This window comes from Mytilus californianus, unplaced genomic scaffold (genome assembly GCF_021869535.1).
Source record: "Mytilus californianus isolate M0D057914Y unplaced genomic scaffold, xbMytCali1.0.p SCAF_13, whole genome shotgun sequence".
In the NCBI taxonomy this organism is placed as follows: domain Eukaryota; kingdom Metazoa; phylum Mollusca; class Bivalvia; order Mytilida; family Mytilidae; genus Mytilus; species Mytilus californianus.
In genome coordinates, this window is record NW_026262615.1 from 28,850,631 (window position 1) to 28,862,940 (window position 12,310).

Below are 12,310 nucleotides of genomic sequence, written 5' to 3' on the forward strand. Positions count from 1 at the left end.
AGCTACCATTTGATTTTTATGGGGGGGCTAGGATGAAAAATTTTGTCCTGCATTTTTTTTTAGTTGTAATCTCTGTCCTGCCTTTTTATTTTCGACTCTATTCGGTCCTGCCTTCTTTTTTAAAGTTTATCCTGACCGTTTTTTACCTAAATTGTCATCCTGACTTTTTTTTTTTGCAAGTGTCTCATCCTGCCTTTTTTTTTACTCAAAACTCCTGTCCTGCCTATTTTTTTTAAATTTCATCCTAGCCCCCATAAAAATCAAATGGTAGCTCCCTAATGATAAACTGTAACATTGTAGGCGTACGCTGTTGACAATCAGACCCCAGTACCACCAACAATAATTACTAAAGATCCATTGTTACAACGAGCGCTCGGACAAAGATTTCAACTCTCGTTTTATGATGTAAAATTAGCAAACGTTGCCTACTGTGCCGGTAAGTTAAATTTATTCTGTATTACACAATCTAATTATAGTTATTCATTTGCAAGCATACAAATTAATGATTCCTCAAAATTAGTTATATCCTAAAATTTGGCATGAGCGTTCGTAATGAAGGGTTAATCCGAAAAGCGCTCCAAGCGGAACAAAGTTAAATATCTTTATCTTTATTCGCAAAAAAACATTTATAATGTATTATTTTCATTTTTTTATTGATAAGAGAAAATTATTATTGAAATAACTGGAACTTTCTAAACCAAATATTACTAATTGATTTTAAAAGGGATATAATGGATAAACAAATTGTGTGATATTTAATTAAGCAATTTTGGTAACATTTATCACAAAGGTTTGTTGTTTTCCAGTTTGTACCAGTGATGTTATATTTGTACTTATTGAGCTACCTATAGAATATGGATTATTTTCTATTTATATTTCAGATAAATGTAACAATACAAAATTGGCACAACCATGTCAACATGATGGCTACCAAGATCCCAAGTTATGTTCTAGATGTCGCTGCACGGAAGGGCTAGGCGGAAATTATTGTGAAACAGCTGCGCCATCTGTCGGAGGTTAGTTTGCTATTTTCTTCTAAAAGCACTCATAAATTGCAAAATAACTACTTTGACTGACACTGTATCACTTATCACTGATTCTACTTCTGAAATTGAGGAGATTTACTACTTTCTTCAATAATTTAGTGTTTAGGTTTGAGCGTGTCTAATGAAGGTAAATACAGAAAGTCATCGGACGAACGAAGTTTACCTAGAGTTATTTTCATTTCCTAGTCCCCGAGGGTATCATTAGCTCAGTAGTCAGTTTAACATATTTTTTCTAAAACTCCCCGTTGATAGATTAATTAAAAGTACTGAAGTACTGAACATCGGATGACCGCAAGTTCTTGTGGATTGTCAAAAGCACTTGTCACAGAAAAAAATCACATCTCTATACCTGAAACTGAGGTTAATGTACAGAGATATTTTTTTCTGAGACAAGTTCGTGCGTGGATGATGAATAAATGACAGGAAAGTCAACCTCACCGTAATAACTATTATATTGTAGTGAAACAAATCAGTATACACTGGTTTATTGTTATATATTATGTTAATATAACAGTAACATTTATATATAACTTTCATCCATTTGTATATCATTCTATTCTACTATTCTAATAAGAGTGCAGTGCAAGTGCATGGTGGACACTCTTCTGTAAAAATTCTATTTTTCTAAAAGATTGGATATGAAAAGGCATTCATATTTTCCCGCAAAAACAATCTTCCATGCAGAGTTACCGGTCCTTGCCGGGATTGTCGCAAAATGTTCTTGAGATATTCTTCCGCATGCTTTACCATATCAATGATTTTTTACTTATATATATATATATATATATATTTAACGACAAAACATTTTCATATTATTACTGATTGGATAAAATTCCAGAAAAGCACTTCGGATGCCTCAAGTTTATGTTTGAGCGTTCCTGATTGGATAAAATTCCAGAAAAGCGCTTCGGACGGCCTAAGTTAACAAATTATTATTTTCACTTTCAGATACTTGTGGTGGAGTTATAAATCTAGCTGGTGCACCAGAACCGATTGGATTTCCCACATCCTACCGTTTTGGACAACAGTGTAACTGGTATATAAAGGTACGTCATCCCCACTCGTTTCTTTTTGCTATTTTGAGAAACAAAATATACCGTTAAAGGTTGCGTATTGACATTTTTACTGAATGTGAATTTGCATGGCGGGTGGTTCATGCATAGCAGGAGACTATTACCCTGTCGAAGCATCCCGTCACGCTCTTTTTGGAATTCATGCGATTCCATCAGTCTCTGCTTGTTACCTCAGCTTCTTTCTTCCTGGTCTATTTTTGGCATCTGAACATCGGTAAACTACTGTCGCCTCAATTTTTGACCAAATAATAAGTCAATAAGAAGAGGTCTATAAGTGATATAATTTTGTTTTAGATATTCTGCATTGTTATGAAGAAGAATACTTTATGTCATAAAAGTACGTAGAATTGTGAATTTGACAAGAATCTTTATGCCTTGTATGTCATTAAATTAAAATCATAACTTGTTTTAATAAACGATTTGCTTTTTCAGACTTAATTTTCACATACATTTCTTGAACTTATGTCTTTTTAATCATATATAGCAATGACTGCTTCGTATTCGCAATTTATGTCACGTATTAAAGTCATATGTTTCTAAAAACGATTGGCTTTTTTCAGACATAATTTTCACATACATTCTTTGAACTTATGTCTTCTTAATCATATATAGGAATGACTGCTTCTTTTCCGCATTATGCATCTAGGTAATTGATATAGATAAAGTATGACAAAGTTTGTGAGAAAAGATTTTTGTAACTATTATAATGAAGTGTTCATTTTGATAGTTTAAAAAGTAAACAATATCCCAATTTTAAACTACTAGCTTTTTCATTTTTCTCACTCAGTCCAATTAAATAAATTAACAAAACTTTGTTTCATTTTTCTTTCGCTTAAATATATAGACATGATCGACAAATAAATACCCAAAAAAAAATTATAAAATTCAACAATTTTATTCTGCAGGCACCTAAAAATTCCCGAGTATTTTTCACGATAACGCCGCCTCGTATCATGGAATATCCACAGTGTGTGAGTGATACCAATAATAAATATGTTGAGTGCCTGAACTACCTGGAAGTTAGATATTCTCACAACATTGCTACAACAGGTGCACGGTAAGAATATGGTATATGAGAGTCTGGATGGGGGTCCTTCATTTCTGTCTTCTTTAATTTTTTATACAATTTTCCTCTATTCTTTATAATATTTGGTCGTTATTCTCTATTCTTTATTTTAAGAACCTCTTTTAGTCTCTATTCTTTAATTTTTAGACAATCAATTTTTCTCTATTCTTTATATCTCTTGTCCATTATTCTCTATTTTTTATATATTAGTACTTCTATTTTCTCTATTCTTTAATTTTTTGGTCCATTTTTCTCTATTCTTTATATGTTTTGCCCATTATTCTCTATTCTGTAAACCCCATCCACACCTAGTTTATTGGAATACCGTACCTTCAGAAATTATTGTGTGCATTGATGAACGATTAATTACTGCGATGTCAGAAAATGCTGGATACGATTATGCTATCAAAATTTTTAACGAATGTGAGTTTTTAATTTTGCGAAACATATCCAATAGCAATTTTCGCAATCATAATAAAAATTAAACATCGAAATAATTTCTGAATTTACAGTAATATGATATTAAGTAAAGATTAAAGTAACAATCAACAGTCTTAAAATGCAAGATAATAATAAAGAACTAAAACAATTAAAAGTTCTGGACTTCAATACGGAGTAAGAACTAGTGCATCATCAAACTTTAATCTTCTGCTATAGAATTTAATAGTCTTTTTTTTTACAAATTTTTACGAAAGCCAAACCCCAATGCTGTAAAGTGAGATTTTGAAGGTACTATGTTTATCAACAATTAGATTGGATCACTTGATGATAGTTTTTTTGTAGTAAAATAAAAAAAAATAGAAGAAGCAATTGAAAATGTTTGGATTGACTGAATTTATGAAGAATGCAAGGGACTAACACAATTATTGTCTTCAATGTTGTTTTACAGCAGAATGCATTGGGTGTGTAGGTTTGGGTGATATCTTTGGTTAGCTTGCTTGTTAGCTGAAACGTGAAATCATTATTATGTTAGGTAAACTACCCTCCTTTAAGAGTAGACTAGTCCGACCGATCAACAATATATCTGTCTGTAGGACTATACTACTCCAAAAGGAAGGTAGTATACCTAACCTAATAATAACTTCACGGTTCAGCTAACAATCAAGCTAACCAAAGATTCTACCTTTACCTACACACTCAATGCATTCTGCTGTAAAAAGAGAAGCGAAAGATACCAACGGGACAGTCAAACTCATAAGTCGAAAACAATGCTATGGCTTAAAAAAGACAAACAGACAAACAACAGTGTACACAACACACAATATAGAAAACCAAAGACTGAGCCACACGAACCCCACCAAAACATGGGAGTGATCTTAGGTACTCCGAACGGGTAAGTAGATCCTGCTCCACATATGACACCCATCAAGACTGTTAGATATACAGAAAAAGCTTTTTAAAATTAACTATTTTTTTGGAATTTCAGAATTTGCTGTTCCTATTTAGAATCTACTAAACCTATTATTTCGGAAGGCAACGAGATGCTTGTGCTTTTACGGGCAAATGGAGCAGGATCGTACGGATTTCAGGCTAAAATATGGGCAGGTATTTACTTTTAGAACTGTTTATATAGCATTTTAATGACAAAAAGTAAACATTTTTTCTCTTTAGAGATAATATCTTCTAATACAACATTTCTTACATTAGATACACTAGATAAGAAACTAAAAATTATGAACACAGCATCAACAACAACAACAATACATTATAAAAACTGACAATAAGAAGTACAGTAAAGGGTTAAAGCAGTCCGTTATGAAATCTTTATAAATTCAATGACACTGATTTCAATAAGAACCTGTTTAGATATTTCAGAAAAAATGAAATATAAAATGTGGTTAATTTTAATGTCAGAACAACAAGTACTAATATCGACATAAAAAACATTTTAGTCTCATTTTTTTTTCTATTCACAAATAACAAAATTCTATGAGACTAACAAATGTATTTAGTTAAATAGAAAACAATTGCATAGCATTGAATTTGGGAAAAATACAAATGGAATTGGTGTTAATATTTGCGATTACACCTTTTCAATGAACATAAAAAAGCAAGAGTACCTCAATAAAAAAAAACATAGCCGAGAAAAATTTCAGAAAACTTAAACATCTTAACGTAATAACCTAATTAATATATGTGAGTAATATCAATAGTATCAATACTATCAATAGTATCAATAATATCAATAGTATCAATAATATCAATAATATCAATAATAACCGACCTTTCAGAACCATGTGGAGGCTGTGTTACGGGGACAGAATTAAGTCATCGGCCATGCTCTAGGAATGTGCCTTACGTGTGTGAACGTCAGTGGAATTATACAGAATGGAACCCCTGTCCAAGTGGGAACTGGTGGTGGGCAGATAATAAAGATTGCAACAAACTTGTGTAAGTTAGAACAATCAATATTATAGGAGTATATTCTGTCAGTGGGAACTGGTGGTGGGCAGTTAATAAAGATTGCAACAAACTTGTGTAGTTAGAACAATCAATATTATAGAAGTATATTCTGTACAAGTGGGAACTGGTGGTGGGCAGATAATAAAGATTGCAACAAACTTGTGTAGTTAGAACAATCAATATTATAGAAGTATATTCTGTACAAGTGGGAACTGGTGGTGGGCAGATAATAAAGATTGCAACAAACTTGTGTAGTTAGAACAATCAATATTATAGAAGTATATTCTGTACAAGTGGGAACTGGTGGTGGGCAGATAATAAAGATTGCAACAAACTTGTGTAGTTAGAACAATCAATATTATAGAAGTATATTCTGTACAAGTGGGAACTGGTGGTGGGCAGATAATAAATATTGCAACAAACTTGTGTAATTTAGAAAAATCAATATTATAGCAGTATATTTCAGCAAAACAGTAATTGCATGTGCTGCCTACAAATTGTATTGTAATAACTAAAGTTTGATTGTCATAACTCAGGAAAAACGTTCTACTGATTTTTCATTTTAACCTTTTATCTATTAATGAAGAAATCGATAAATTAATCTCTGTTTAATAGAGTTTAAACGAAATCAAATGCTAAATCACTGCCGGTTTAAATCTGAGAACTATATTTTATCACAATTAAGTGAAAGGGGTAAATATAAAGTTTTCTTCTAATATTTCAGGAACAAAACAGCAGTGAGGTCTGGACTTTGCTCTAGGTCTGAACTATTTTGCTGTAAAGGCTATGAAATAAATGGAACAGATTGTATCAGTAAGTATTAAATATATATAATTTTATATGATGAAATTGTCGGAAGTGATTTTGTATCATTCTTTAATTTCAACATACAAAATAAACTATAAAAAAGTTTAAGAGACAATTGCATTGTGTTTTTCAAATGAAAAAGCAAAGGCCCCGAGGAAATATTTAGAAATACTGTAAATTAACCAACCTTATTTCGATTTATTTACACGACTTCCTGAGTAAAAAATGACGCAAATATGATATATTGTAGCAGAAACATCTATTATTAATATATGGGTACTGTGCATGTCTCTGGTCGTAGCGAATATGTCAAACTTGGATCTTGCCATGTGCAAATACATACAAAGATAGAAATAAAATCGCCTTAAAGTTAAATGATATAATGTGGAGGAACAAACTTTTATTATTTTTAGAATCATCGTCAGTAGCAAATATAAGTATAGTTATCCAGCCCGGTGTTTCATCAACGGAATACATAGTACCTACACACGATCCTTCTAAGGATAAAGAGAACGACCCATCATCAGGATGGGGAAACTGGACCACGTGGTCAAATTGTACCACTGCATGTGGTGGATGCGGAAATCAAACTCGCCAACGACTTTGTTACGACCCGCTTTTATGCAGGTAAGTTGAATAAAAAATGAAGGCAATGATTTGTATGTTGTACTGCAAACGGATCTTACAATTTCAAACGACTCCATCATTTTATTACTTTTCATGAACCAATAACTGGTTTGATATATTCTACTTTTGTTTCATTAAGTGTTTAGTGCCACAATAAAATTCCGATTTTTCTACAGCTTGCTTCATTCAAATAGGAGTATTGTCAAAACGTTAGTCTTTGTATTAATCTTGAACTACCAATGTATGGTCAACCAGATATGGAGGAGAAGTTTATTAATCCCTTATTGACTACCGCAGCATCGTGTTCTATGTTTCCTGATTAATGCTTGCGAAGAACTGCGCATCGGACATAGAAAACGGGATAAATTACTTTGGTTTCTAAAGGTTGTTTCTAGTTTGGATGTGAGGGGTTGTGTCAGCTAAATCTTTGATGAACACTTAATATAAATAATAAGGTTCGGTATAAACAAACTTTATAGTTTCTCCAATACTTTTTATGAATATGTTTAAACATTTAAACTAATTACCGACATTGACAGATTCATTTTTTTTATGAATTTCAGTGGAAAATCAATAGAAGTAGAAACCAGAAGCTGTAATACAAATCCATGTACTCAAGTCAAATTTGGAACCAGAACCATATCAAAAGTTGTCGTGTGTAATCCTATTACGTTACAAAAATGTACAGTGTAAGTATTGACTAGACACTTCATTAGAAAACTGTTTAAAAGTTAGTTTCCGGTGTGTGTGTCTCTGAATTCTATGCGACTGTCATATAAGTGAGAGTTTTGCTAGCTATAAAACTAGGTTTAATCCTCCAATTTCTACATAAGGAAATGCCTGTACCAAGTCAGGAATATGGCAGTTGTTTTTCATTCGTTTGATGTTTTTGAGCTTTTGATTTTGCCATTTAATGAAGGACTTTCCGTTTTGAATTTTCCTTGGAGTTCGGTATTTTTGCTATTTTACATTTTAGTATAGTATAGTATATTTTGATAGTTTTCCCATGTTACTTTCAAAAAGAAGCATCCTTCATAATACATGTTGAACAATGTTATAGCAATGTTTAATATTTGTTAAAAAATATTTTGAATCGGGTTGAAGCGACAAAAATCTTAAAATCGGAAGATTTTTCCGCCGGTTTTTGGTTTAAAAGCAATCTTCGTCAGACAAAGCGCCTTAACTCAGACCTAAAAAGGTTAACATTGTTTTGTTTAAATACAATAGTTGTTATGCTCTTTGTAAAAGATATCCAATATAAAAATTTAAAAAATCAATTACACAAAATGATGCCTTTATGAGATTGAAAATCTCTGTAAAGGGGGAAATTGATAAAGATATATAATCATTATGTTTGTTTGGTGTAGATAGTTATAATTTACAAACACCATTTTGTTATTTCCTTTTAATCGAGTGCGGTAGGTCTTTGGTTCGAACCCCGGCATAGTCAATCAAAAGACTTGAAAATTAGTATTTCCTGCTTCTCTACTAAGCACGCGGCATTAGGAGTAAGATCAAAGACTGGTCGGCTCGGTGTCAGTATAATATGTCCGAGGAGGATGAAATGTCTTCCTGTGTATACTGTGAACAGGCACGTTAAAAATTCCTGCTCAGTGTGTCAGTCTAGTACAAAGAAGGGTTTAAGATATGCATATCAAACTTTCATGTTCCCGTTCTGAATATGGATATAATTTGCCACTGGACGTAAAACAGCCATCCATCATCATCATGGCCATCTTGTTTTAAGTTGAACATGTAGTTGGAATACCTATATTAACGTTCGTTGTGTTACAACAGCGAAAGAACAATAACTCTAAATTGTATTTTAAATAAATAACAGTCCTATGATTTATTGATCTTTATTCTGTTTAATTTCTATAGATATAAAAAGATGTGGTATGGGTGCCAATGAGACAACTCTCCATCCAAGTCAAAATTTATAAAAGTAAACCATTATAGGTCAAAGTACGGTCTTCAACACGGAGCCTTGGCTCACACCGAACAGCAATCTATAAAGGGCCCCAAAAATTACTAGAGTAAACCCATTCAAACGGGAAAACCAACGGTCTAATCTATATAAAAAACGAGAAACGAGAAACACTTATGAACCACATCAACAAACGACAACTACTGAACATCAGATTCCTGTATACATTCTGTATATTTCTGAATTTTATAGTTTTATAGTTTTGAATAGGATGTTTGCCAGGTGTTTTTGTTGTTAAACATCCTCTTTTTCTTTTCTATCCCATACAGTATTATTATGGGGAAAAAGAAATTTAATATGTTAATAGTGAAAACCAAATAAAGTCAATCTTTCATTCTCAATAACGTATAGGCATTTAAATCTAAACAAAAAAACAATCAGTATCTTTCTAATGGCATTCCATACACCGTACACATAAGGGTGTGAATGGGGGTTTACAGAATAGAAAATGATGGGCCAAAAATATAAAGAATAATGGAAAATGGACCAAAAATTAAAGAATAGAGAATAATGAGGTGTTAAAATATAAAGAATAGAGAATTATGAACAAAAAGTATAAAGAATAGAGAAAGCTAAAAAAATGAAAGAATACAGAAATGAAGAACCCCCATCCAGACCATTATACATTCCATTATGAAAATAAAGTGTATAATATTATTTGTTCTGTTTAATGAAGTATATAATTTTAACTGTTCTGCTGTATAAAGAAAATAATAGATTGTTCCGAGGTATTTGCATATTTATGTGATAGTAAATCCTGTCAGGTATGGAAGGTAACATGTTGCATTTTATTATCTTAAGCTGGTTATATTAAAATATTGTGCAATTTGTACTCAGTGTAAACTAGAATTATTTATTTAATCTTCGACATTAATGTCATACGTGTTTTTCACTATGATGAATCAGCAATTCAAACCATATCCGTCTTAAATAGCTATCCTCTAAAGCAAATCCAATAAACACAAATATACAATGTATATTATAGTTGAGAAACGTCACTGTGAAACGTCACTGTAAAAACGCATTACAGATAGCTCATAATTTGTTACGCCAGATTCGTGTTTTAGGCGGTGCGGGATTTTCTCGCTGTGTTGAAGACCCATTGGTGGCCTTGGCCTGTTTTCTACTCTTTGGTCGGGTTGATGTCTCTTTGACACATTCCCCATGTCCATTCTCAATTTAATCGTCAAAATAAGACTTATTTGTGGCGCTCGAATCAAAACAGTTTGACGGCCAAATCAAATACGAAGTTGAAAAGCATTGAACTATATTCATATATTTTTCTATTGTAGATACGAGAAAGAAACATATCCATTCATTTCAGAAACATGTTGCACAGGATATACAAAGAATAGCAACGGAGTATGTGTTAAAAATGGAACGTGAAAAGCATTTGACGGAATGAAAATAAAAGTGCTTCTTGTGATAAAAACATTTCAAACACAGTCCATTTCAAAACATGTTTCCATTCCGTATATTTGATTAGGTAACATATATTTTGCAAGACAATCGTTCATTTGTTATTATATGCATTGTAACTATTATACATTACGCAGAAATTGGTGCTACATAATTACTATGTGTTCTTTTAATGATTGCAAACCTATTAAGTTTGGTTTTTTGTTAACATTTTGAACAATGGTGCTAATCACAGTTTATAAGGGAAAATACTATTGTATTTGATATTTTGCGTTCATCAATTTCAGATTTAATGGTTTCAAATTGAGTTTACTTGCGAAATGTTAGTAGAGCAAGTGAACGGTAGTTTACGACCCTTAAAAAATGATGTTTTCAAATAAAATACTGCTGTCTCAATTCAAATGCAACTGAAAGAAAACAACTTGAAATCATTATACATTTCAAATTCTCTGAAATAAATGCTGTACTTCCGCGCACAATGTCAAACGTCGATCGTTTGTGGCGTGATTAATTAAAGTTTTTCGGTAGAAACAATGCTATATTTAGATTAAGCATGTACAGACTTTAAAAATCGAGAACATGTATAAAAAAAATGTCCTTTTTTTCGAATTATGATATTTTAATGTCAAAATGTAGGACAAACATCCAAAAGACGAATGCGTAGATCTAGTTAGAAATCCATTTTAGTTTGTTTTGATGTTTATTGCCTTAAAATTGAGCCTTGTTTAGTTTAATGATAGTTTTCTCATTGAATATTCAAGAAATTATTTTTCAACAAAATATATTCATGTATTTCATTTCACTTATGTCATAGTCTCAAACAGTGAGTAGTATGCAGTATCTCACTTTCAAAGTCTTCAAACAAAAGAATGCCGTATCTTAATGGCATAGTCTCTAAACAAAAGTATCCTAAAAATTCAACTACCCAAAATTTCTAAAACGTCTAGATATATTTAATTTATATGATTCTGCAAACCTGGACATTTTAACATATCAACCACTTTTTGCCCTGGATGTATTTGACTCTTCAATGAATGAATAGTTCATGGCAAATACCATCCATAGCATAACAATATATGTTTTACTTATTTGCATCAAGTTGAATTTTAAAAATAAAAGAATTGGATTATGATCGGTTAGAAGTGTAGAGCAATAATCGATGTATTTGTTTGATTGTATTTAATTTTGCAATCGTCACAACTCGGCCGATTCCGTACCTCCATCTGAGAGATCGGAGTCATCCGAGGTTAGCCGATTGTTTTATTTTGTTGTTACTTTGTCTGTCTCGTTAGGTTGAAGAGAGTTAATTTATTGCATGAATGTGTATCTGTGACAATAATTTTATATAATGATATTGAAGTTTTTTGTAAATAAAGTTATATTTTCATAGAAAGTGTTTGTTTAAATTGATTCTTGGATTATGGTGGCTTATATTCAACGCAGAGGCCCTTGACCACTTTTGTAAATTAATACAACTGCCTATCCAGGAGAAATGTTTCCTGTATCCACGACGAATTCCACATGTGGAACAGGATCTGCTTACTCTTCCGGAGCACCTGAGATCACCCCCGGTTTTTGTTGGGGTTAGCGTTGCCCAGTCTATATTTTTCTATGTTGTGTTTTGTATACTGTTGTATGTCTTTTGGTTTATTTTTAGCCATGACGTTGTCAGTTTATTTTCGACTTATGAGTTTAAATGTCCCTTTGGTATCTTTCGTCCCTCTTTTTCGTTGCATTTAGGCCGTTGTACTGCTCTATAAAAGCCTCGCCAGAAGGTGTTGTTCCTAACGTAATGTGTATTTTTTTGTGTTATTTAGAAGATTACAGTATGTCCGAATATATAAAAGGGGGATACCAGTACTCTTAAACCAAAATTTAAACA

General features: G+C 32.1%; 1 protein-coding gene across 1 annotated transcript in view; it reads left to right on the top strand.

Annotated features, from left to right (window-relative positions):
- Positions 1 to 11,808, top strand: part of LOC127723918 (zinc metalloproteinase dpy-31-like) — a 67,111-nt gene extending 55,303 nt beyond the window's left edge. The window contains exons 7-16 of the mRNA XM_052230636.1: positions 301 to 436; positions 882 to 1,016; positions 2,022 to 2,092; positions 3,025 to 3,176; positions 4,612 to 4,730; positions 5,417 to 5,576; positions 6,313 to 6,401; positions 6,809 to 7,022; positions 7,586 to 7,711; positions 10,302 to 11,808. Coding sequence (XP_052086596.1) covers positions 301 to 436; positions 882 to 1,016; positions 2,022 to 2,092; positions 3,025 to 3,176; positions 4,612 to 4,730; positions 5,417 to 5,576; positions 6,313 to 6,401; positions 6,809 to 7,022; positions 7,586 to 7,711; positions 10,302 to 10,395 — 1,296 coding nt within the window. The 3' untranslated portion in view covers positions 10,396 to 11,808. The remainder of the gene's footprint in view (positions 1 to 300; positions 437 to 881; positions 1,017 to 2,021; positions 2,093 to 3,024; positions 3,177 to 4,611; positions 4,731 to 5,416; positions 5,577 to 6,312; positions 6,402 to 6,808; positions 7,023 to 7,585; positions 7,712 to 10,301) is intronic.
- Positions 11,809 to 12,310: the final 502 nt, after the last annotated feature.